This window comes from Melanerpes formicivorus, unplaced genomic scaffold, assembly GCF_026170545.1.
Source record: "Melanerpes formicivorus ecotype bairdi unplaced genomic scaffold, bMelFor1.0.p_v2 SCAF_30, whole genome shotgun sequence".
NCBI lineage: Eukaryota > Metazoa > Chordata > Aves > Piciformes > Picidae > Melanerpes > Melanerpes formicivorus.
In genome coordinates this window covers 8,366,841-8,393,871 of record NW_027142382.1, presented here as the reverse complement: position 1 = coordinate 8,393,871, position 27,031 = coordinate 8,366,841, and the positions used below count along the sequence as shown (strand labels likewise).

General features: G+C 45.0%; 1 protein-coding gene across 9 annotated transcripts in view; it reads right to left on the bottom strand.

Annotated features, from left to right (window-relative positions):
* Positions 1-27,031, bottom strand: part of PRDM15 (PR/SET domain 15) — a 43,996-nt gene extending 16,965 nt beyond the window's left edge. Inside the window, exons 1-13 of one of the 9 annotated variants that reach the window (XM_068155229.1) lie at positions 26,973-27,031; positions 21,209-21,255; positions 17,892-17,985; positions 15,963-16,116; positions 14,857-15,109; positions 13,114-13,236; positions 9,844-9,942; positions 8,159-8,383; positions 7,373-7,508; positions 6,085-6,266; positions 4,162-4,256; positions 3,162-3,249; positions 1,116-1,283 (exon numbers count right to left, since the gene is read on the bottom strand). In XM_068155229.1, the coding sequence (XP_068011330.1) occupies positions 1,116-1,283; positions 3,162-3,249; positions 4,162-4,256; positions 6,085-6,266; positions 7,373-7,508; positions 8,159-8,383; positions 9,844-9,942; positions 13,114-13,236; positions 14,857-15,109; positions 15,963-16,116; positions 17,892-17,985; positions 21,209-21,245 (1,654 nt within the window). In that variant the 5' untranslated portion in view covers positions 21,246-21,255; positions 26,973-27,031. Of the gene's footprint in view, positions 1-1,115; positions 1,284-3,161; positions 3,250-4,161; positions 4,257-6,084; positions 6,267-7,372; positions 7,509-8,158; positions 8,384-9,843; positions 9,943-13,113; positions 13,237-14,856; positions 15,110-15,962; positions 16,117-17,891; positions 17,986-21,208; positions 21,256-26,124; positions 26,281-26,968 lie in introns of those variants that run through there. The other 8 variants (XM_068155228.1, XM_068155224.1, XM_068155230.1 and 5 more) reach the window with 8 other exon arrangements.

Genomic DNA, 27,031 nt, shown 5'->3' with positions numbered 1-27,031 from the left:
GCAGAGAGAGGCAACCATCCAGCATCATCTTTAATGCTCAGTGGGGATTTCAGACCTCTTTCTCAGCTGCTTTCAGAAGGGAAGAGAGCTGCTGCTGTTGTGACACCTAAACATGAGACAGCTTGTCATTGCCATTTATCCCCTTGTCCTCTAGCTGTCCTTTAGTTCACAACAGAAAGGTCTGAAAAATCAAGAGCAAGCCAGTGCCAGTCAGCCCCATCTGAATCCCTTGTGGTTTTATCATCAGGATTGCCAGAGGCATTTTAATCCACGTTTTGGCAATCTACCACCACTCAGGTTTTCACAGAGCCTTTCAGTATCTATAACATCCTTAGATGTTTGAGATTTGGAACAGCAAACCCTTAGAATCTCATTTTCTTACATTCTCAGGGTCTTGAAGGACACCATCACAGAGCATTCCATTTGTACCACATTTCTAAAGTAGTCACTTCCAAATGTCCACTGCAAGCTCATTGGCCATCTTCACAGTTTCTAGTTACCACGCATTTTTTGAGGAAAAAACAATAGAATTCAAAGAGTGATTTAAAGTCAAGGGAGAGTAGGTTTAGACTGGATCTTAGGAAGAAGCTCTTCAGTATGAGGGTAGCAGGACTCTGGAACAGGCTGCCCAGGGAGGTTGCAGATGCCTTCTCCCTGGGGATGTTCCAGACCAGGCTGAATAAGGCCTTGAGCAGCTGAGCCTAGCTGAGAGGTGTCCCTGTCCACGGCAGGGAGGTTGGAGTAGATGATCTCTATAAGGTCCCTTCCAACCTAAGACATCCTATGATTCTAACATTAGCTAAACCTTTGCATGGTTAAGCAGTAGCACTGGATACAGTCACATGAGGCTTAAAATACAACAAGTAGGATCATCTCTTAGGACGTTTTTCATAGAATTAGACAATTCCCCTCGAGGATCTGCTACTATGAATTGCAATGAATGTCAGATTTTGCTGAAAGCTGCTACTCCAGATCAGGTAACTGACAAAAAAAATAAAGAAGAGAAAAAGACAGCTAGCATCCAGAAGAATCTTAATATGCAATCATTTTCTTAACCTTCTCACTTCTGCTGCTGTTTCAAGAGTAGTAGTTAGGTTGATCTGCAATATACTTACCTTCCAAGTGTCGTCTCTGATGGTCAAGCATGACATCCTTCCGGTAGAACATCTTATTGCAGATTTCACATGCAAACTTCTTATCCCCGTGCTTTTTCTTGTGTTTTGAAAGATTACTGTTTGTAGAGAAGAATCTGAAACACATCTCACACTGGAATGTCTTGTCATCTGTAAGCAAGAGAAACCACATGGCTCTTCACAGATGAAAACAGATACTGTACTTTAACCATACTTTGTGACATGTTCTTTTGTTAGACCTGAGTTTCAGCGTACAATACATCAGCATATGGATTGAGGGGAGAAATGTAAAAACATGGGGTTTTTTTTCTTGTACTTTAAAAAAAACCATCAACCTACTCAATTAATTTTGGCTATTTATGAGTTTATTACTGGAATGAACTGGAGAATACTTTTTAAAGGCAATAAATATATATGATGCTAACTTGAACGCTGACTCTTGCATCAGAGGGCTTGAGCACCTCTCCTATGAGCACAGACTGAGCTGGGGTTGCTCAGTTTGGAGAAGAGATGGCTCCAAAGAGACCTTATTGTGGCCTTCCAATATCTGAAGGGGGCCTACAAAAAAGCTGGTGAGGGACTTTCAGAGTGTGAGGTAGTGATAGAACTGGGCAGAATGGATCCAAGCTACAGGAGGGGAGATTTAGATTAGATGTTAGGACGAAGTTCTTCATCATGAGGGTAATGAGACACTGCAACAGGTTATCCAGGGAGGCAGTGGAAACCCCATCCCCGGAGGTTTTTAAGGCCAGGCTGGATGTGGCTCTGGGCAACCAGATCTAGTGAAAAGCATCCCTGCCCGTGGCAGGGAGGTTGGAAGGGACCTCAAGGATCATTAAGCTCCAGCTAGGGGGGTTGATCCTTGAGGTCGCTTCCAACCCTGACAATTCTGTGATTCTTCATACAGACTATTTCCATTGCAGTCTAGCACATAACACAACTATGTTTGGAATAGATTCTGTTACAGCTGATTCAAGTGTTTAATGCTGTTCAAATCACTGCACATACAGCAACACAACACTACATGAACAGCTGCCAGTACTGGTTCCTAATATCAGCCAATACTGAATATTCCAGAAGTATAAAATCTCCAGACCATTAGGTTGCCACGGACCTATGGGGAATTTGTTTTGCATTCAGTAGATGAGACTTTTGTTGGAACATGAAAGCACAGCCCTGTAGATGGAACCTTCATGTGGAATGCTACAGCAATTCTCAAAGAAGCAACAGGCTGATGTGCCAAAGAGTACAGCAAAAACTGCTGCTCACTTTGGTGACAGTCACCTTGGGGAAAAAAATGAGTTAGTGCCTTTGAATAAATACAATAGTGGGGTCACTTGGCATTACTTCCCATCCTTCATAAGGCTGTGGTTTTGCACAAGCTGTAATGTCTGAAAGTAAGTGAGAAAGCCTGCTTTGAATGATGCTGTAAAGGACAATTACTCAGATGATTCTGGACTAGCAGTTATCATGGGTCCATAAAAGTAGTCATGATGTCACTTTCTAAGCATAAGATCACTCAACATCAATAACATGAATAACCACAAGGGATGGCTATGGGGCAAAAGGACAGGTTTTAGTGACATCAAGAAAAAACACCTAGTGAGACTACTGCAACTCTAAAGAAAGCAAGCATGAGGAAGCAGAAGAAAACTACAATCCCAGAAACCTGGCCCCCTTTCCAGTTCCTCTAGCTCACAAAAAATTAGGTGAAACTTAGTTTCAGGAAAGAAACTCAATGAGAGATGGTAACAGGGCATCTGTGAACATGCAAATGAAATACCAGTAAGGACATTAGACACTGAAAGAAGCAACACAGAAGCAGATTTGTTGCTCTGTAGATTACTGCCTACACTTCTCTTATCCCAGCAATGTGGGGAAGGAGAGAGGCAGGCTGCTTCTTATGATTATTAAATAAATCTAAATGCTTACTCCCCCTTTGCAGTTACTGTGCTGAGGAGGATTTGTGGCCATCCCCACAACACAGGAGCAGAGACACCAGGAAGCAGAAGGGTCAGCCATTCTCACCTGTCCTGCAGTTATGGAATTCCAATGCACTCTCTATCCGGAAGGCCTTTTCACATGTGGTGCACTTGTATCTGTACTCGCTGTCAACCTGAGGATGGCAAGCAGGAAGAGGGGAAAAAAGCAAAGTCATGTCTGACAGAGAAAAGTCTAAATCTCAATTATTTTTTCTACTTCTCTCTTTTTCAATTCTTCTTCCTTCACCAGGATGTTTGCATACAGTGCACAGCTCTGATGCTGTATCATCCTGCCATGTTCCTACATAGGAGCTCTCCCTCTCAAACAAAACTAAAAGTAGACCATGCACCTGTGTGCATGCAACAGCCTTCCTGCTAACCCCCAGTCCAGCACAGAGACAGAATTTCTGAGAAGAGGCAATCTGACTCATCCTCCTGCTCTAAAACACATGGCAGCAATCGGAGATCCTGGGACCTTGATGCCAAGCAGCAACAGAAATATTCACTGCTAAAGCCCCACTACAGGCATGTTTGAGATTTATATGGCAGCAGCACAGGCTGGCCCTCGCCAACAGGCATAGTGCTGCTCCTGCAAACACTGCACATTTACAGGTGCATACAGCCTTTATGACACAGCCAGTACTCACAGAGTTCATGCATGAAGTGATGCTGCAGGTGGGGACAAATGAAATAGGACAAGCAAGCAAAACTGGAACAGTTCTATTTAGAAGCAAAAACTGAAGTCAGGTCTTCCCTAACTCTAGGTCCCGCTAACTCCAGCTTGTCTTGCTGTAACTTATGTCTGAAAAAGCTTTCTACAGGAAATTCATACATGAAAAAGGACTTGAATGCTCAAGAGCTTGTCCACACTTTACAACATTCATCAGCTGTTGTAACAGGAGATGTTACCTCTCCCTATCGGTCTCATTTAACTCACATGGATATCTGCTCAAACATAACTGCCCAAACTCCCCAGCTAGCACCTACAAGCTCACTGTATGTTTTCATCTGACCTCAGAAATAGCCTACTAGTTATTGCCACTCACTTCATTCCTGCTGTGCTTGTATGAAACGTGCTGCTTCAAGCTCTCTTTGCGGCTGAACAGCTTGGCGCATTCCTCACATTTAAATAGCTTGTCACCTGAGGGGATCAATAGAGGTAAAACAAAACAAAGCAAGCAGTCAGTGACTGCTAATAATCAACTCCAGGCAAGACAGGGGGAATCAAAGCACAAACAACTACAGGCTAGTGATGAGAAAATTCAGCAATTCAGGAGATCCAAATGGTGGATTTTCACCTTTTCCAGTAACTTGGTTGGGTCCCTCCATCCTTTCTCAGCAATTGTTTGTCACAGAATCTTTACAAATAGGTTATGGACCCCGGGAACTGCAGACCACAAGCTAGAAAGGCATCCTGGCTTGTATATCAAAATGTGCCCAGCAGGAACAGGGAAGTGATAATGCCCCTGTACTCAGTACTGGTGAGGCCACACCTCAAGTATTGTGGTCAGTCCTGGGCCTCTCACTATAGGAAGGACATTGAGGTGCTAGAGCATGTCCAGACAAGGGCAACGAGGTTGGCGAAGGGCCTGGAGCATATGGCCTATGAGGAGCATCTGAGGGAGCTGATCTTGTTGAGTCTAGAGAAAAGAAGGCTGAGGGGAGACCTTATCACTCTCTATGACTACATCAAGGGTGGTACTTAGGGCCTGGGCATAAGCCCTGTGAGGAGAGGCTGAGGGAGCTGGGATTGTTTAGCCTGGAGAAGAGGAGGCTCAGGGGTGACCTCATTGCCCTCTACAACTACCTGAAAGGTGGTTGTAGCCAGGAAGGGGTTGTCTCTTCTCCCAGGCAACCAGCACCAGAACAAGAGGACACAGTCGCAAGCTGTGCCAGGGGAAGTTTAGGCTGGAGGTGAGGAGAAAGTTCTTCACTGAGAGAGTCATTGGTCATTGGAATGTGCTGCCCAGGGAGGTGATGGAGTCACCATCCCTGGAGGTGTTCAAGAGGGGCACTTGGTGCCATGGTCTAGTCATGAGGTCTGTGGTGACAGGTTGGACTCAATGACCTGTGAAGTCTCTTCCAACCTTGGTGTTACTGTGATACTGAGGCTGGAGCAAGGAGGGAGCAGCCTCTTTCCCTTGATGACAAGTGACAGGACCAGAGGAAATGGTTACAAGCTACAACCAGGGGAGGTTTAGGCTGGGTATTAGGAAACACTTCTTCACTGAAAGGGTTATTAAACATTGGAATGGTCTGCCCAGGGCAGTGGTGGAGTCACCATCCCTGGGAGTGTTCAAGTGGCCTTTGGGCCTGGGGCTTAGGGACATGTTTTAGTGCTGACCCTTCAGTGCTGGGCCAAAGTTTGGACTGGATGATCTTCAAGATCTCTTCCAACCAGACATATTCTGTGAAAGCACTCAGCTAACACGCAGCAGTGTCACTCATGTGCCTGTGAAGTTGGGGTCAATATAGATGTACACACCGAAAGGCAAGAATAGTTTTGGAAAGAAACATCACACCCTCGCTCTCACTCAAAATATTTATCAAAATTCAAATCCCCTGGTTTTAATTGTCACCAAGCCACTGAGTGAAACACCTTCACATGCTTTGGTCTGCATAACTAGCGACTGTTTCCCAGTATCTGTGGGAAGATTCAGATTGGATGTTAGGAAGAAGTTCTTTACCATGAGGGTGATGAGACATTGCAACAGGTTGCCCAGGGAGGTGGTAGAAGCCTCATCCCTGGAAGTTTTTAAGGCCAGGCTGGATGTGACTCTGAGCAACCTGATCTAGTGTGAGGTGTTCCTGCCCGTGGCAAGGGGTTTGGAACTAGGTAATCCCTGAGGTCCTTCCAACCCTGACAATTCTATGATTCTATGACCTAAAAACAGCCTAGCTCTTTTAATCAAAGGTGGAACCAACAAGAGACAAAAATCAATATGCAAGCAAGGCAAAGCCAAACTCACCATGGGAACGGATATGCCTGCTGAGATTGCTGCTGTTCTGGAAGATCTTGCTGCAAATACTGCACTGATAGACTCGCTTGTGCTCCCCAAGCTGTTTTATCAGCTTCCGCCGTATACCATGTCTACTGGAGAGAATTAAACTTCTTTTGAGGGACATGGTGTTTTGGTGATGAGCAAACCTACTGGATTAGAGAAAGAAAGGCAGGGACTGAAAGGTATCCCACAGGTTGCAAAAAAGCTCCACCAGCTGGCAAAAGCTAGAGGAGTGTAATGCTAAGCCTCTGGTGGGTGGGAGGGATGCCTGGAGCTTCCTCATTGCCAAGGTACCCTCCTGGCCACCCCCTGAAAGCAGCAGATGTCAGAGTGCAACTTGCTCCAAATTATCTTCACCCAGCACTAAAGAGGAAAAAAGCAGCATTCACCAGCCTCAGAAATTCTCTTAGCAGGCCCCTCAGAGGAACACAAAGGATCTGTTCTGCTTATGCTCTGACAATTAGCACATTAGCACTCCCTCAGTTTAGAAAGCTTGGCAGTTCGCATGCAAAAGGCATATGTAAGAGGACAGCAGGGCACCAAGAAGCAGGACTGCTCTACTTCCCAACACAGCCACCCACTGCAATGCATTTTTGGTGGCTCTGTCTCTGCAAAGGACTTCAACATACAGCAACTAGCTGTTTTTTTTTTTTTTTAATTAAGTATTTTATTACACAAAAAAAATTATCCAAAAAGCTGACTTTACCAAGACAAAAGAACATAAAGGAATCTAAATTAATCACATTATATTTAAGCGTCTCCCTGGGGTTCTACTATACTGCAGTTTTCCCCTCCCACTGCTCTAAATGTGAAGTACCACATGCACAAATCCACATGAAGTCATTCCTGACTTAGAGTGACAGGAAGGACTGCATAGTAATAACTGCAATAATTTTGTGAACAAAACTCTCTTTGTTCCTGATTTACCACCAACACTCAACAGCAGTGATACTTCAACTTACAGCTGCAGGAGGCTTTTGGAATCACACTGAACAAAATGTAACGTGATGCAAAATGGAAATCTTAGGGTTTATACTCTAACATTGTAGCACAAACACCTTACCATCTATGCACTCTTCTCAGTGCACAAGCCATCTTTATGGCACTCAAAGTCAGCTCCTGTAGCAGCAGCAGGATCACACAATTTTTTGCTAATAAAACCTAGCGTCTGTAGGCCCAGAAGTTGAGCACAGTGGTTACATGCTACATGACCTTAATTAATCTACACAAAAACTCTGCATCCCAGAGCACTTACTTTGTCACTGGACTGATGCTATTTGTGGTGTTAGGCACTTTTCCTAAAACCAATTCCATAATCCTCTCTTCTGTAGCTGAAGGCAGGGCTACCTCTTCTGGGGGGACCTCAGTTACAACCTCAGCTCCATGTTCCGCTGCCAACATGATAAAGACACAGTGTTAATGTGGATATCCTACACATAACATCTCAAATGCAGAATCTGTAATGAGATGTGGCACTGAGCACATTATTTGTCCACAAGCACATTAGCTGCCACTCACAAATAAAGGATGGCTAATGAGTAGATAACACTTGCAAGACAGAGAACATGGCTACTGAGTGACAAGTAAGATGTAACCAACCACTCTTAAGGAGAGATAATTTCTTACCTTTTCAGCCTATAGCTAAGGGGTCTGCATCATAACTTTTCCTACTAGAACATCCCTTGATGGGAGATGAGGCCCTGAAAAAGGCCACTTTGAAGAATGAACCTTAAGGTAGACAGAGGAAGGTATCTCTCTGCTGTTCCATCTTGCAAAAAGCTAGACAGGTCTCTCCTACCCACTGCCCTGAGCCTCTCCATTGCTAAAACCCTCACAGGAGAATGCAGGTGATGTAAGCGTAGATGCTGCAACATTTAGTGTAGACAAGGCCCTCAGAGACTGCTAACAAATTCATAAATCATCTGGCTCAGTGGTCTAACTAAAAACCTCCATCTTGTCTCCCTGCTACTTTTGAAACTTTCCTGAGAAGGCACCAATACAGATGCAGGAAGGGATGTGTGAATGGGGAGTTTTGTTTTACCTGGAGAATCTTCATCTTCAACAATGACAATAGGTGTTTCTGCTTTTGCTGCTTTGGGCTTTCTTCCCCGCCTGGCCTTCCTCCTTGAATCTGTACTGCCACTGGCTGCATTACAGACCACTGGCTGGTCCTCAGGGGAAGCCTCTGATGCTTTCTCCACAACAGCCTCGTTTTGGCCGGTTTGGGGGGCACCTTTAGCTTGTTCCAGGTGACTCAGCAGGTGCTCTGGGTGGATGGGAAAGAACAAGAGAAGAAGATTAAAAGAAACTGTCATGGAATACTCAAAGGGATTGATTCAGTTGCAGCCTATCCATCAGGTCAATCTCACTTAGCAGAGACTCAACATCAAACTATTTCAAAAGCAGTCACAGTACCTTCCTTAATAAAAGCACAGCACCTATCAAACACGACAGTGATTATTCATAGGGACTGAGTTTTTAAAGAGATGTGTTAGATATCACTGTTAAAAAGGTTGTGCTCCCTCATAATGGGTATGTCTCCTTTTCAAAAGAATTCATCAAATAGTCAGAAGTCTTATTTTAAATTCTTTTGAAAGCTGCATGAAATAGCTGCAAATGAAATGGAGGGAGGAAAAAAGAGAAAAAGAAAGAAAACCAACATTTCATTACCTTGACTAGATCTGTGCCATAAATATCAGGCAGGTATCACTAAGCATAAACAGATATTACAGAATCACAGAATCAATAAGCTTGGAAAAGACCTGAAAGATCATCAAGTCCAACCTGTCACCACAGACCTCATGACTACTAAACCATGGCACCAAGTGCCACATCCAATCCTCTCTTGAACACCTCCAGGGACGGTGACTCCACCACCTCCCTGGGCAGCACATTCCCATGGCTAACAACTAACAACTGACCTTATTACTGACCTTACACATTGGTCAGGTGGTTCCTTGGCATTCCTAATATTCACATTATCTTAGAACCACAGAATTCTTTTTGTTGGAAAAGACCTCTAGGATAATCAAGTCCAACGATCAACCTACCACTACCATCAAACCATGTCCCAAAGTGCCATGTCCATGGGTTTCTTGAACACCTCCAAGGAGGGTTGACTCCTGGGCACCGCCAGGGTCCACCTCCTTGGGCAGCCTGTTCCAAATGCCTAATCACTCCTTCAGGAAACTTTTCCCAACATCCAACCTGAAATTCCCCTGGCACAGTTTTAGGCCCTTTCTTTTCATTCTATCACCTGATACTAGGGAGAAGAGATCAACTCCCCACCTCACTCCAACTTCCCCCGAGGATGCTGAAGAGGGCAATGAGGTCTCCCCTCAACCTCCTCCTCTCCAGACCAAACAACCCCAACTCCCCCAGCCACCTCCAACCAGACCTGCCCTCCAGACCCAACACCAGCTCCATTGCCCCTCTCTGGACATACTCCAGTATGTCTCACCCTGCCACACTGGCACCTTGCTGCATCTTCTAGACAAGAGTTTTGTTTCTTCAACATCACAGCTTTTCATCCAGAGACTGACCACAGCCATATTCAAAGTATCACTGTTTTACCTTCCCTGCCAGCCTTTCTTAAAGGAACACAGAAATGATAATCTTTATCTTACTGCATTGTGGATGGGACATGGCTTTAGTGTCCTGCTCCAGAGGAGCAGAATTCTCCAGATACATCTCAGTACTCTCTCACTGATTTCTAGCACTTCTTACCTGTCAGCAGCTGGGGCTCCTGGAAAGCAGATGAACACACTTTACATGTCCACTGGCTGGACTCTGCTTCTGCAGCTCCACTGCCTTCTGGTGCATTCACTAAATCACAACAAGAAAAGATACTAAAAAGCCTGGAAAACAGGAAGGTGATAAATCCCCATAGCTTTGTTTATCCTGTGAGAACTCCCTGAGTATCAAAAGTTGCAAATTAAGCAGTAAGAGGTCCACAGGGGCAGCTGGGAACACTTCAGGATTTTCCAGCTGTGAAGGTAAGAAGTCAGAACATAAATTAAATGATGTCAGAAGAGAGTGTCTGTATTCCTGTAAAGTCCTGAGGGTCCAAAGAACTGGGATTATCAAAGGCACAATATGAAGTAATTTTTAGCACCTTTAAAGCCAGGGTTACCAGTCCTTTTTTGGGTCACTTGAGGACAGAAGCAGAAGCCTCTCTGCTCTCCGTGAAGAGCACTGCAGAGTAATAACATTTGGACTAAAGGATAGAACAGCAAGGACAATGAAAATCAGGTTTTAAGCAGTTTTACTAATGAGATGTTCTAGGAGCCACCATATTAATGCTTTAATTAACAGCTCATGTCAAATAAATAAAGAAGAAATTAGGGGAACATGGAATTGGAATGAGAAACAGAAAAAAAAAAGGAGAACAATTAACTCTGTTCACAGTCCATTGTCTTTAAATCCTTGGATGATGTGCCTGAATTTGTCAACAGCAACTGATAAATCCAGACTGGTTCAGGGAATTTTTTGTACCGATAAAGCTGAATGTTCCAGTTCCTCCTTCCCCCTAAGGAGGAAGATGGCACTGAAATAATGATTAAGTGAATGGCAGCACAGGAGGTTCAAACTTTGCCTCAGTTTCTGCCATGATGTTTCTTGTACGATCAGCAAGTGAGTTCATCTCTCTCTGCCTGAGTACATCATCCTTTTTAACGATGGTTTTTAACCCCACCAAAAAAAGATGCTCTGAGGAAGAGGTCATTCCCTGCTACAAGTTACATTCAGCATTCTGTACTACAGAGGTGTGATCTCATCTGTGCTGTAATAAAGAATAACAATTCAGCAACAGAAATTCCTTCTTCATAGGCTGCATAAAGAACTTACCCGAGAGCTCTGTCCAGAAGGCAAAAAAATCAGCAAACCTAACCCCCACAATTCTACTTAAAAAAAAAAAAGTCATATTGGTAAGCAACATGGAAGCCACTGTATCTGTCTCATGAGGCTGCAGGCCAGCCAAACTGACAAAGTGCTATCTGCAAAACTGTCCTGGTTTTGAGTTAGAACAGCACTAGCTGTGTTGGGGGATTCTACTTTTCGGCCACACCTCTTCTAAGAGACTGCACTTTCTGAAGTTAACAGCATGGTTTTGAAGTGTCAGCTTCTAGTAGTGATAACACACGTTTCTAGCTAGTAGCAAGAATTGGCATGCAGGCCAAGGTCACTGCTAAATCCTGCGTGCTATGCTGGGGACACAGAGTAAAAGGCTGACCTTCCAGGAGGGACACTGAACTGACCAGCAAGGTATTCTATTCTGTGTACATTGCATTCAGTGTAAAGCTGAGGAATCACAAGGGTCAAGCTCCAGTCTTCAATGGTCAGCATCTCTCTCTGTTCTGCCTTTGATCCCAATCCACAAGTTCCTGAATCCAGTTCCAGAATCCAGCTTCTGCACCTGGTTCCTGTCTCCTGTCAAATCCAGTCTGTGACCTGCCCAGTGCCTGCTGCAGCATCAGTGATGATGTGACTAATTGCCATCAGGAGGGCTGGGTTCACTATTGGGTTTGGATGCATTTGTATGTATCTTCTTTCATTATTATTATTTTAATTAAAGCTGTTTTCCAGCTCATAAAAGTCTCTCCCTTATTCCCTTTCTTTTCTCCTCTGGGAAGGGTGAGGGGTTAACAGAGAACATCTGTCAGGTGTTTAGTGGCTAGCCCAGTCTCAACTCCTGAAAACCCAAGTCTGTCTTAGAAAATGGTCTCCAACTCTGCACTTACTGACTCTTGCTCTTTAGCTGCCTCAGGCAGTAAACCTAGCTGTGCGCTGGTTTGCCCAGAAGCAGGTCCTGTTCAGGTTTCCACTTCTTTAGACTTCCATGGCAGCTGCAGGGCAGCCCAGTTTACGTGACGGATAATGATCCGTCAGTGGGCAGCTGCTTTGTGGGGCTTGGATCATAGAGTCAGAATCAAGAGAGGCATGTTTTGTTTTGGAAGTAATTTAGGATTCCCAAAGTACAACAAGCAACGTTTTATTCCTATTGAAGTTCCACTTGTGGAAAGTAGGATGAAGGACGTAGGAGGAGCTGTTCAAATTCTTCCTAGTTTCTCCCCATCTTGGGGGGGGTGGAAAAATCAATGATGCCTAACTGAAAGACAACTCCCTGACTGACTTCATATTTTAGCTGTGGCAGTATCCAAGTTAAATGAATGGATTTTCTGAAGAATTGCTCTGTACTCATCTGCAACAACTCTGCTCCTCTTCCCCTGGCTACTTTTAGTACTACTAAGCAAAATTTAGCAAAGTAAACTTCACCAAGAACAGACCCAGAATGGTTTTCTTTCAGTCCTGATCCCCATACTATATACTCGGAGTTTACTTGTAGACATGGCAATTTGTGTTCAGTGGGCTCTTAATTTCATTGTTGCACTTACCAGAGATTACAGGCTAGGGGGGCACTGTCTTATATTTGACTGTGGGGACCAAGCTCCTGTGACACCATGGTTATTTCCTGAGGCAGATGTTCATTGCCACAAGTATCTGTATCGCTCACAAGTTTATTTGGAGTTCCTGTAATCTAGAACAGTCTGAACTCTCACAGGCTTCAGGTAATTTGGGGATGGCCAGTGTTCTTTAATTTCCAAACAGAACTGTTCCTATGTCCACACTCAGTCTCATGTTTCCTTTTAGAACCTCATCATTTGAACTATTTCACTTTGCACAGAGAGACTGAATATTTTCTTTGGGATTGCCCCCACCCCAGCATTAACCACCTAGAAAATCAGAAGTAGTTGTGGTTTGTGGTTCCCCTGAAAATCACCTGCCTAAAGGTTTATCAAACCCCTGTCACTTTCTAACCTGTGTAAGTATTTTAAACACTATGCTCATGAAAATAAAAAGAAAAATCCAGACTTTCAGATTCTCTCTAAATTGACTGCCAAAAGTTAAATAACCATATCTGCATACAAGGGATACACCTAACATCTCTCTAAATCTGTATCTGCCCTCTGTCTCCCTTAAAATCATAATTTTGCATACCTGCTGGATCAGCTGTTGGCAAGCTGGATTTCTTTGGTTTTTTATGGGGCAAGACAGCAGATGAAGATTTTGAAGAGATTTTGTCCCCCTCTTTATCAGATTCCAAAACTACCAAGCATATATCTGTGAAGAGGAAAAACAGTTCCTTTACTTTCCAGACCCTTTGATTCTCTTGCTCTGTGCTGGAGCCAGTAACCACAGTCGTAAAGTTCTGTCCTACAGCAAGCCTGCAAAAAACATTGTCACATCAAATCCTAACCAGAACACTGTTGTGCCTGAATCTCACTCAATGAGCCTTTCATAGCCCAAAGTGTATAGTGAAGTACTTAGGAGAGAACGCAGGATGTGCCTAAACGATAAATCCTCATCTGACCACAAGAATACAGGAACAGGATAAACTTAAGAGGAAAAAGATGAAAACTCTCAACTAACACCAAAAGCAAACATCTCAGAATTTAGAAATCCGTTAACTGCATTGATTGAGCTGCAGCACTTAAGGCTCTCCTTACTGTTAAGATCAACCATAAAGCAAGATGATGGCAACAACTCCTCTTCAAGCCATTTGCCACCCCAAATTATACTCATTAGTAGTAACCATTCAGGGAGTATTTCCAACTCCAGAGCAGAAAGAAAATGCCCTTGCAATGCTAAAGGATCGTGCCTTTTAGTAGCAGAAATGGAAAAGCAGAAGAAAGGAAAGGGGTGGAGGAACAAAAGCCTTCAGAAAATTCTAGTTTGGACTCTAAGAAATCGTCTGGAATAGCAGCTTGCTCTGGAGCGCATCTTATTCCAGCTGCTCCCACGTAAGGCTGCATGAGATGAAAGTAGTTGTGCAGAACTATAGAAGAGTTCTGAACAAATCTAAAACATTTTCACTACAACTGAAAATGGAAGGCTTCTTTAGCAAATCCACACATATGTTCAGACCTACGCTAACACTTGGGTTCGTCTGCTCTTCCAGCCAGAAATGTTTGTTGTGGCAATGCCAGCAACGAGCAGTGTGAGCAATCTGGCAGTGTAGGCCTAGAGCCTGACATGGTGGGAGGCCACGCTCAGCATAAGTGCAGAGCCAGCTAGCAGTGTAGCAAAACAGTGCTGTGCCTGCAGCATGTAACTAAAACAGGACACTGGTAGCTATAAATACAGAGAGTTATCTTGGGACAAGAGCACATGCACCTGCATCAACAACCTCACGTGTCATTAGTAGTTGGACCAATGATCTATAACAGTGCGATGTGTGGTCACTCATAGGGAACCAATGAAGCCATGCCAACGAGGCTCTCCGAGTTTATATAAGTTGTAGAAGTTCCCCTGATACACACTTCTGCCCTTCCTTTCCTTTCTTCTTTGCTTTACTTTACTGTGCTATACTCGCACCATAGGCCTACAATACTGGAACAATAAAGGAACAATACTCGATCATATTGGTCAGCTGTATTGACTCCAGCCTTTGTTGCGATAGTTTGTGATGCAACCACCAGTTCTTTATCTAAGAACTATTTATCCAGTGTGTTCACCCTGAAGAGGCCATCTGTCTGCAAAATCTCAGCTACATCAAGGTGAAGGATCTCACCCTTTCTTTTTGCAGGGTAACCACATGTGCAGGCTAACCTAATTCTGAAGTCTAACAAACTCAGGGTCAGAACTTCCTTTATGAACAGCACTGCTAACTACAACAGTAGGGTACTATCAGTCCTTAGCAGGACTGGGCCCTTAGGAAGGAAAAAATGCCCCCACACATACCATTGGCAATACTAGTGACCTGCTTCAGCACTGGCTTTTCCATTTTTTTGGCGTAAAAAGCTGCATACCACACTCGCAGCTCAGTTCCTGGAGGGATGTCCCGGGAGGTGGTGAAGTAAATATCATTGTCATGCTGGAAGGCAGTTAAGTTTTGATGCTCGTATTTGGTGGCTGGTCTCACCATCATCATCCAGTTACAATCATCTTCATTTGAGGTATCAAAATATACCAGGGGCCCATCCTTCTGGAACACCTACCAAGCAAAATATGCTTATAATAAAATCCTAATAAATAACACAAAGTTAAGAATAATTGTCATTCTCTGCTTTTGCAATGGCTTCCATTCATGCATGCTAGAGGTAAAACAACCCTTAACACTTGCACCAGGCACGTTTCATGTATCAGTCACATCTTCAGATGAGTTTGTCTGGGACAGACTACCAGGGAACAAACTGAACTTGTGTCCTAAGGATTCTTGCCACAGCCACCAGTTCCTCTTATAATTTGAATGACTTATCATCAGAGAATGGAGAGGAATTCAAACAACACAATAGGAAACAGCCATCAGGCCAAGACACATTTCTAAACCTTTACTTCTAAGTTAGGTATTGTTGAAAATTAAGACAGAATTCATTTTTTACCATAGCATTTTTCCTACCAAAACTTGCCATGAGAAGAATAAAACAAATGCAAGACAGAAAACATGATTTATTCTGCATGGTCCATAGACCTAATGCTTATGTCAAATACACTAAGCAAATACAAACTGAAGAGGGACTCAGTGAAACAATTGAAATGAACTGCCAGAGTCATTGCTCCTCTTGTATCATCACAGGTAGACAGTGAAAGACAAGTAGTTTTGCTGACTGTATCCTAGCCCTGTCTCCTAGGAGGATGCTCACTTCAAACTTGTAGAAAGAGGCTCTAGTTTGATTCTGATGTACCTTGCTCAAAGAATGCTTTAGCTAAACTGTTATAGGGTATGGCTGTGAGATGTCCCCAGTAACTCTCCTACACACATTTTGTTTTCCATTGTGTTGGATAGCAAAGAATTATCACAGGTAGAAACAACTCCTTGCTTTTGATTTTTATGTACACTGTCTTACCTTCAGGGGAAAAACTGACTCTTTTTCCAGTTTGGCAACTCTCTTGGATTCAAATGGGCCAAACTGGGTACGTTTCACTAGCTGAGTCAGAGCAAACACTCCTTCAGTCCCATCTTCCAATTGTCTTATCTCCAAATTAGAAGGCAGAGATGATCTAAAAATTGAAGACATAAATGAGGAAAAAATGCCAAACAAAGCCACAGATTAAACTATCAACCTGCTTACTACAGCCTGGAGATGTACTGTCCTGCCCAGTTTCCACGTCTAAGAAAACACTTTCATCCCCAGTTTCTATGATTCCTACAGGCATTTTGATATTACCATCAAGAACAAAGTACCTCCAGTGTCAGGGCTGGTAAGTCAGTGGTAACTTACAACACCTGCTGCAGAAGATGATCTGTGGTAGTTTTAGGCTATGCCTTTGAAATTTTTTTCACAGATCTTGAACAGAAAGTAGCAAAATGTAAATAAATCATTACTGGCTGTAAAGAGGAAAATAATGATAGCTCTAAACAATCCCACTGGAGAGATAAGGAACTTAAACTAATTGTATCAAAATAATCTCTCTCTTCTCCCTTCTTTCAGGCTGGGAGATACTGACTTGCTTCTGCTTGACCTTGGCTGCATCGCTTTTGTTGTGACTGGTATTAACTTCTCTGCTCTCTCTCTTGTCCCTTTGATGCGCAGGGGGCTAAGGGGGTTCAGGGAGGGTGAAGCTATTAGCTTCCCCTGCTCTTTGGTCAGGGGGGTCCTTGTGCTCTTTATTAATTGTGAATACCTGTAAATATTGTAAATCCTGTATATTTTGTACATATTCATTGCATTCCATTGTAGATTGTAGTTTTGGTTGTAAAAACAGCTTTCACTTGCTTCCAACTGAGCTGGTCTGGCAAATTTAATGTTGGGGGGGGAAATTTTCAACCCACCACATGATGCATGCAGGTTTTCAGGCACAGGGAGATGGTGCCTGGCAGGAGCTGCAGCAAGCTTCCTTTTTGGGAAAGCCCAGAAAAACAACCACAGCCCTTGCACATGTACAGCCAGTGTAACTGTAGTACACCAAAAGCACCTTGCCCAGGCAGAGAGGGGTCAGGGCACCCATGCAGCACACACAGGACATTCAGTATTTGCTACAAAACGACCCTGGGAATACACAGAGTGGTCTACATAGCCAGCACATGTCAGGCTTGCTGCCCACATACCTACATTTTCTGTCTGTGATGTTCCAAGAAGAAATAGGGAAGTCCTAAACACATTATGTAATACGTGGAGCCATCTGAACCCTCCTCCCTTTATGGATATGTACTGGATTTATTATTTCTTCTCTTTAGCTTTACATTTTACACCTTAAAATGGATTTTGCTGACAATGCCTGATTGCCTTTCCCTGTAAAAATCACTACTTAGTGTTGTTTTCTCCCCATTAGATTTAGTCTAGTTGTTTCTTTCATCAAGCAAGAATGTTTTTGCTGTGCTGTCACATTTTCTGACAGAAACAATACTCCTAAACATTCCTGGAGACTCACAAAAATTAGAATAACTTGTTTTGCTTCTCAGTGAAGGAACCACAGAGGTTGCACCAAGCAGAACACAACCATTCATATGACTATGAAAACTTCACACACTTCTCAGGGGTACCTCTGAGTAGGTGAGAAAGATGCAAGTCTTCTACCAAGGCAGAAGTCATTACCCCAGCTGAAACCTCAGCAAAGACGACAAGTCCTGATGAGCAGCAGGTTATTTTTCAGCTTTAATTCAGTGGAGTACTTAGGGGTGTGCATCAATTTTTCTATTGAGTCAAGGCCACGTGCTTCCATAGATTGAGACTTCAGTTTTCAGCTGTCAGTATGGCACCCATTCGATAGCAAATATGATTTAAAGAATTAACATGGGTGTTGGGTTAGACAGAACTAACACAAATGTTCCTTACCTTGCCCTGCTCAATACAAAGGAGTCTTTGACTGTCACCACTGGGCCCAGTTCAGGACACTCTGAATCATGGTACTGCCCACAGTCTTCGCACCCTGAAAGGAAGCAGACAGCATACAGTAAGGCAGATGGCAAACACTTTTGTAAGACAGCTGCCTCCTTCTTTCAAGAGCCAAATACAAAATCTAACACTGGGCAAAATCCATACATATAGAGGCAGATGTCTATTTATATAGCTTAAAAGAACATGTAACATTGAACATTAAGTTGATAGCTGCACCTGTGTGAGGTAGCAAGACAGCATGATCAGTACTATCAGAAAACAATAGTCTAAATTCTCTCTCCAAGAGAAAACAGCAAGCACTCTGCTTAAAGATGCCATGATTCTTCAGACAAAGTGCCATAACATGTACCAGCTAAAGAAAACCATATCCATACCTTCACCACAGAATCATAGAATGGTCTGGGTTAGAAGGGACCTCCAAAGGTCATCTAGTCCAACCAGAATCCAGACTTCTAGGAACAGCTTGAGTAGCCTGGGGGTGTTTATGTTTATGGGTTTTTTTAGTGACATGAAGCATAAATCCACTACTGGTATCAGAACTGGCACAGGGCCTTAGCAGGGCATGAGGATGCTGTAGTAGCCCAGCTCTGCCCAGAGCCATGCCTGGGCCAGCTTATGCTTCTTACCCACAGTGGAGAGAGGTGCCTTCTGGTGTCTTTCCAAACAAGTCATCTGGCTGTGCAATATACTTTAACCACTTCTTAATTCACCATCAGCTTACCTAAATTAACTTTCAGTTTAAGTGGCTCTAAATTACTCAGAACTGAATGACTCCTATGAAACAATTTTCAGACCTGGATAATTTGAGGCTTTCTAAAATAAGCCAGCTTAAGAGGATTTCAAATGCACAGACACTGCTTCATGGTGAAAAATATCTGTCAAACTGCCCTGCCTGGTCATCTGCTGAAGTAGCTTAAGAGATCATCACACAAGGGTAATATTCCATCTGAGCTGCGTGCTCACAAGGGCAAGTCACGCAAATCCAGTGAAAATGTAAAGTAGGGGTGGTGACACCTTGTTTGGGATGAGAACAAGACAGAAGTCATGCTGTTCCAGGGCATGTCCCCTCTGGTAAACTACTCTCTATGCTTAAGTGGCAACCTCTACCTCCCAGTATTTGTCTCAGTGAACTAACAGTAAGATTCCTTCTAAGATGTGGAAAAGGGATTCTAAACTACAATGCACAGTTCCACATTATCTCTCCTTCTCTAAACAGAACCAGCTTAGAGGTGAAAATCCACACCCATTTGACAAGCGGCAGTACCAGCTCACGCAGCCCCCAAGCCCATCACTGCTGCCGGTACAGCTGTTTGTGCTGCCCTGGTGAGGCCACATGGGGAGTACTGTGTCCAGTTCTGGGTTCCACAGTTCCAGTGAGACAAAAAACTACAGAAAAGTCCAGTAGGGTGTCACAAAGATGATTAGGGGACTGGAGAATCTCTCTTCTCTCTTATGAGGAAAGACCAAGACCTGGGTCTGCTTAGCCTGAAGAAGAGAAGACCAACAGTGGATCTTCTCAACCCTCATAAATATCTAAAGGCAGGTGTCATGAAGATGGGGCCAGACTCTTTTCAGTGGTGCCTGTAACAGGATAAAGGGCAATGGGCACAAGCTGGAACAGAGGAAGTTCCATGTGAGCATGAAGAAAAGTGTCTTCAAGGGTGACAGAGTGCTTGAACAGGCTGCCCAGAGAGGCTGGGGGGTCTCCTACTCTAGAGATATTCAAAACCCACCTGGTTGCAATCCTGCCCTAGGTGAACCTGCTTTAGCAGGGGGGCTGGATTAGATGATCTCCAGAGGTCCTTTCTGACCCCTACTATTCAATCAGTTTGTGATTCTGAAATTATCTGCATTAAATACAAATTTCCAAACTAGAGAGGGTGCAGGAGCCACAGAGGAACACTGAAACCAGATTGCTGAAAAGAACTGGATTATCATCCACAAAGAGTTGTCATAACCACTGGGGACAGGAAGGCACAGCCAGAGTGATGGCTTTTTAAATGAGCTTTGCTGCCAAAGGAAACAAAGCACTTTGTCATTCCCCTTATCTTTTGACTGCACCTAGGCACCCCTCACTTCTGCAGATAGCCACTGCACAGGTAGAAGAAGGTGCAGACAGCACTGTCCAAAACTACATGCAGGAGTAAGCTACACATTTCTTTCACCCCTTTGCATAAGAGTGATCATTAATTTACAACACCACTTCACAGACACTGTTAGCTTCTAGCAGTGGTAACACTTGGTGTTTCTAGTTAGTACCAAGGGTTGGTTTACAAGCCAAAGTCACTGCTAAATTTTGTGTACTACACTGGGGGCGCAGAGTAAAAGGCCACACCTGCAGAAAGAAGTGAACAGTACAGGTGGCCCTAAGCTGAGCAACAGGTTACTCCATTCCATATATTCAAGATAAAGCTGAAGGATCACAAGGGTCAAAATATCTCCTTCAACTGTCAACATCCAAGGCAGAGTCTGCCTGTTCTACCTTCAATTCCCATTCACATGTTCCAGAATCCATCTCCTGTCTGCCACTGAGTCCAGTCTGGAACTTCTGCCATCTGCATCGGTGGTGATGGTGACTAACTGACATCAGCAGGGTCGGGTTCAATTTTGGTTTTGTGTATATTTATGTGTCTTTAATTTTATTGTTATTATTTTCATTAAAGCAGCTTTAGTTTTGTTTTTCAATTCATAAGACTCTCTCCCTTATTCCCTTTATTTTCCCCTTTGGGAATGGAGAGGTGTTTAATAGCACTTGTCAGCCATTAGTGGCCAGCCCATCCCCAACCCTTGACACAGGAGCACAAGAAAATCCAGTGAATGCCGTGAGTGAGACCTGTCAGGGAAGCTGCTGCATCTCAAACTGGGCTTGTCCAGAGAGAACAAGGAGCCCACATCCTCCTCCTGTAGTGGTGTAGGTCTTCAACTCAGGACAGAGGTCAGAGTTCCCCACAGACACCACTGGTTGCTAAAACTGGCTGTATAAATGAAGGGCTTAGGCTAGTGTTGGGCCTTCAGTCTCACCTCAACCATGAAAAGCTGTTCTGCTAACTCACATTCAGAGGTCTCTTTGTGTAAACCAGGAGAATGTGTATGCTTAAAATAACCAACCTTCTCCCTATGCCTCCATAAGCTGTTTGAGCTTCATTTACAGAAATAGTTTTCTAAATAAAAACTGGTTTACTCTGGAATTCCAAACATTCTGAGTAGCCAAGTGACATAACGACAGTTAGATCATTCTCCTTTCTAATACTTACAAATAAATATAAGCTCATCACTGCCATCTTCAGCCATTTTTTTAAACCTGCCAAAATACAAATGATAAAGTTAGTTCTGAATGATTTTTACTTTCCATTCTTATTGAAACACCCTTTTGGGGAGTAAGGATGATGGCTGATCCACAGCACACTCAAACACATTACTGCCTGGGCAGCAGTGTCAATAGAAAGTTAAAGAAATGAAAGCCAGAGGACTAATCCAGGCCAGCAACAACTGCTGCAGAAACAAGACCTATCTGGTTCAGCACACTGAACAGTAGCTTAAAAAAATGATCTACAAAAGGTAAATTTAATAAATCATTATTTAATACAAACAATAATCTTAAGACCCTAAAACCTGCAAATATGACCACAAACTTGTACCAAAAGCAAAGATATACTGTGGCAATAAGCATTAGAAAACCTGGGAAAACAAATCCCATCCCTTGTCCCTGACCTTCCATGAAATGGTAACTTACCAATTTCCTTTCACCCATGAAGAAAGGACAATCTATATTCACTTCCATAGATCAGTTTTGGCAGTATGCATTAGAAACTGGCATTAACACTATTGCTCCTCAGCAGTGTCTAGACAACATTTTATTATGGCTGACAAATAGCCTGATTATGCATGGCTAAGATCACAACACAAGCACAATTTAGAAGGCAGTTTTCCTTTTTCCCAATGCCCCAGAGTGAGGCAAAGCAACACAAAGATCATGAACAAAGTTTAAAAGAGAATGAGGCTGAAAAACCAGCAAGCAGAAAGGTTAAAAAGAGGAAGGAGTAAGAGACTGAACTTGTGAGAGGGAGAAGGACAGAGGAGGAAATGTGACCAAAGACACACCAAATCAGCATAGCCTTGTAAAAAAAACCAAAACAAAACCCACAAACAAAAACCACACACACACAACCCATCACAAAACCCAACACCACACAAAAAAACCCAAGCAAACAAAAAACCACCAACAAAAAAACAAAAGCAAAGAAGTGAAGCATTTGCTACTACAACAAATGCCAAGCCAAACCGTAAGTACAACCACCGTGGGGATCAGCATAGGAGCAGGACCCCCGTTATGAGTTTACTTTTGAACACTGATGCTTCATGTGCTCTGCCTGGCTGAGCCATGGAACTGTGTCTCAGGCTGGAGCCTGGAGCAGCAGCTGCTTCTGCACAGGAACTGGCTCTGCTGAATTCTCGCTGTAGTGAAGTCCCTGGCACACACAACCACTTTCACAGTTTCAGGAAGGACTCCATACTTGTGTCAAGTGTGCTGCTAATGCCACAATGGCATCTGCACATGTCAGGGAGATATGAAGCTGCCAGCCACACTCATGCTCTGCTCTACCTCAAGCCTCCACCAGAAGCAGCAAACAGATTCCTTCATCTCTCTGTAGGCTACTCCCAGTTAGCCATGAACAAGTCCATCACCACACGTGATGGACTGCGTGGAAAGCCAGCACATCAACTGATAGGAATACAAAGGGACACCTGGTCACTGTGGCTCTTGGGTCATGGCAGGAGGGATCCTGCTGCTCAGTTATCTGGGCCTCAGTTATCTCAGCTATCTGGCCTAAGGATTTTAGTCACTAGGTCTGGGCACCTTGGCATTTTCCCATGGCTCATCCAAGCACTGCCCTTCCCAACTCCCCTTCCATCCCTAATAAAGGGCGAGAACTGCCCATCTGGGGCACAAGTTAGGTCTGTCTTGGCTATGGCTTTTGGGGACTAAACTCATACACACAAACTACAAAAGCCCAATGATGAGCAGGAGCAGCAATTAATGAAATTTCCCCAAATCTCTTTTTCTGAAAGCACTATAAACAATGCAATAGGTATTTAGGGGAAGTCAGAGTATTTTAATCATAAACCCAGGTATTTAGGGAAACCCAGCACAAAAAAAGCCACAGAAAGCAGATTGTAGGCTGATGTCAGAAATAGTTTGGTTTTTAATCAAGATGTTTTGTGGATGCTCTTCACTATTTCAAGAGGTGCTATTTTTAGATAGCTCAATCCTAAATATGGCTGAATTAACTAATATTCCCCTTGGTCAACAATTGAGATACACAGGGGACACAGTGCCTAGAGCAAGACCAGCAATACGACGGTGTGACCTGCTTGATTCACCTTCCAGGGTTTTCACAAAGCACAGACTGATGACATGCAGCATTACACAAGCAGCAATGTCAGGCTTTTTTCAGTGACCATCAGATGAGGAGAGCAACAAAGGGGTGGAGAAATCATAGTAGCATAAATATTGCTCAAGGTGATGGGCAGAAAGGGCAAAGGTCCCTCAGACAGACCTCACATAGCTGATAAGGACACACCACCTCAATTACCATCAGCCTTAGCGCAATTTTCATTTTTGAAGCACTTTCATTTGCCACGTCACAGTCTCACAATATCAGTAAGGTTGGAAGAGACCTCGAGGATCATCAAGTCCAACCTGTCACCACAGACCTCATGACTAGACCATGGCACCAAGTGCCACGTCCAGTCTCCTCTTGAACACCTCCAGGGATGGGGACTCCACCACCTCCCTGGGCAGCACATCCCAATGACCAATGACTCTCTCAGTGAAGAACTTTCTCCTCACCTTGAGCCTAAACTTCCCCTGGTGCAGCTTGAGACTGTGTCCCCTTGTTCTGCTGCTGGTTGCCTGGGAGAAGAGACCAACCCCTTCCTGGCGACAACCACCTTTCAGGTAGTTGTAGAGGGCAATGAGGTCACCCCTGAGCCTCCTCTTCTCCAGGCTAAACAACCCCAGCTCACTCAGCCTCTCCTCACAGGGCTGTGCTCAAGGCCTCTCCCCAGCCTTTGTTGCCCTTCTCTGGACACATTCAAGTGTCTCAATGTCCTTCTTAAACTGAGGGGCCCAGAACTGGACACAGGACTCAAGGTGTGGCCTAACCAATGCAGAGCACAGGGCACAATGACTTCCCTGCTCCTGCTGGCCACACTATTCCTAATGCAGGCCAGGATGCCATTGGCCTTCTTGGCCACCTGGGCACACTGCTGGCTCATGTTTAGGTGGTTGTCGATCAGCACCCCCAGGTCCCTCTCTGTTTGACAGCTCTCCAGCCACTCTGACCCCAGCCTGTAGCTCTGCATGGGGTTGCCGTGGTCAAAGCGCGTCACAACACTTCTGCTTCACCACCCATCTCTCCTATGCTCAGCAAATGACCTGCTTGGGAATAAACAAGACCAGGTAACGTATTATTTATCAGCTAAACTAAACTTACACTTCAACATGCAGGTGTACAAAGAGGGCTACCTTGCATTAGTCTCTGCACCTTGTCAGAAATTCCTGTGCAGTCTTTTGTTCTCCCTTTCCTACTTCAAAGAAAGGGTAAGAGAGGAAGAAATGCCCCAGAAAGAGTTTAACAATCATGCTTTATTGACACATACAAGTTGTTACCCACAGATTTCCTCACTAATCCCAATTGTTATTTCCCAAGACTTTCTGAAATAAATGACATTGTAGCACCTGCTTCAGCTGGTAAATGGAGTCACAAAGTGACATGCAAGCCTCCTACAATGACATTGAAGACAGCCTTCAGAGCTTTTTAACCTCATCTGCTGCTGCTCTGGGACATGTCTGGTTTTTTTTTTGCTTTCCAAGCATTTGTATCAGAAAAACATTCCATTAAGTCACTCATCCTATTGCACATAATTATGTTCTTGCCTTGCAGAGATAATCAAAGCCTCTGGGAATTCCGGGTATTTTATATAAACCAGAGAGCAATCATTAAGTAATGAAGGTTCAAAGTTACACAGCAGAAATCAGACTACAGTTAAAAGGCCTAATTCTGATGGTGGTACACGAGCAGAAAATTACTAATTCCTGTTTGTAGAATTAAATTAATGACTTCGTGCCTGACAGCAGAGAACGCAGCTATGCACACTACGAACTCAAGCTGTAACAGGAGCCCCCAAACACTTCTGATACTCAAGGGAACCTAAGTGAAGATGCTGAGGGGCTGCAGCATCACAGGTACCTGCATGTGTTGTATGATGTATAGCACTAGTATGAGGGAATCACTTCAGCCATAAGCTACCCAAAAAACCCCAAGACCTGGTGTACACACGTATTTTCCCCTTAAACCTGCCGAAGGCATCGGGCTCCGGGGGTCAGCAATTCTGTTCTTGCAAACAGAGTAAAAAATAGAGGCAAGAATTTAAAAAAATAGGCCAAATCCATATAAATCTGTATTTGAATTTAATGGCAAATCAAGTAAAACTAAAGTATTCCTTTCTTCTTTCTCCAATTTTCCATTGAAGTTCTAGAAGGGGATTCTACTAGTGTCAGTTGAAAATGCGAGCAGATAGGCACTGGGAACACCTGTGTGCAAATACAACACACTTCCAAACACACATGGTTTCCTTCATGATGCAGCCCCATTTCTTCACACTGCTGCTCAAATTCTTTGGAAACCACCTGGCAGAGTACCTGGCAAGCTACAGCGAGGCTTTATATTTCTAAAAAATTACAGCCTTTCTATCAGTTCTTGTTGAGAAGGCAGAGGGGAGAAAAAATCCATGCCAGTTAGAGGGAGCACAGAGCACTAACAGGGTAGGTGTGGAGTTCATGTTGCCTGCCCACGATTACTTTCATTCTGCCTAGGGTCAATACAGTATTCGCAAAGTTTAATGAAGATGGGCAGAAAACAAGTGCAATGCAGGAGATTCGTGTGTATGAAGCATTATAGACTGAGATTTTCTTCCTTTTGTCTTCTAACGAACACATCGCGCCTTCCTGCAGAAGACAACCACCTAGAAAGCCCGGGCGGGGGCGGGGGCCGGGGCCGGGCAGCGCCGCCAGGCAGCGGGTCGGCCTTAATGACCGATTCCCCTACGGGGCCACAAGACCCGCCTCCTCCTCCCATCCTCTTCTCTTTGGATCACGCCCTCACACCTGACAGCGGCCCGCCACCCTCCAGGCGAATCCGTGCTCGAACATTGCTCCCGCAGCTTCAAGGAAACACTGCTGACGGCGGCACCAACCCCAACAGGGCTGTTTCCCACACAGGGCCGCGTCCTCCCCAGACCAATGGGCGTACCGGCCGAGCCCTGCTTGTGGGGACAACGCCCCCGTCCCCGCCGCAATTACAAAGCCCCAGCGGCTCGTCCCCCCAGCCGCCCGCGCCCCGCGGGCTCCGCCCGCCGCTCGCCCCAGCCCGCTTGGCACACGGCCCCGGCGGTGCCAGCGCCCGGCACAGCCCAGCGGCGGACCAGGGCCTCCCGACGCCGCACGGTGCGTCTGTGAGCGCGTGCGGAGCGCGGGGCGTGAGGCCTCGGCGCGGCCACGCGAGGGCCGCAGGCACGGTCGGCGCAGACCGGCGGAACCGCGCCGCAGCCGCCCGGAGCCCGGCGGGCGGCGAGGACCAACCCGGGATCCGGGAGCGGCTCCGCCGGGTTTTGCCTCGGACTCGCCTCGCCCCTCTCCCTACTGCCCTCCCTCCGTGCGCGGCGGCGCGGCCGCTGTAACAAAGAACAGGCGGCATGGAAGAGGAGGTGGCGGCGGAGGAGGAGGAGGAGGCGGCGGCACGGCTTCAGCCGCCACTGCCTGGGAGCCTTCGCCACCGCCCCCGCCTCGGCCCCGAGCGCCCTAGGGAGCGGTGGGGAGGGGAGATGAGGCGCAGCGCACCAGGCCGTGCGGAACGGGCTTGAAGCGGCGGGACAGGGGTCCCGCGTGGAGGGTCCCACGCGTGGGACAGGGGCAGGGGGCAGCGGGCGGGAGCGCGGGGAACCGGCGTTACCTGCCTGGGGAATGGCCAGACCCGGATCGGATCCGGACTCCGGGTTCCGATCCGCTCCGGAAA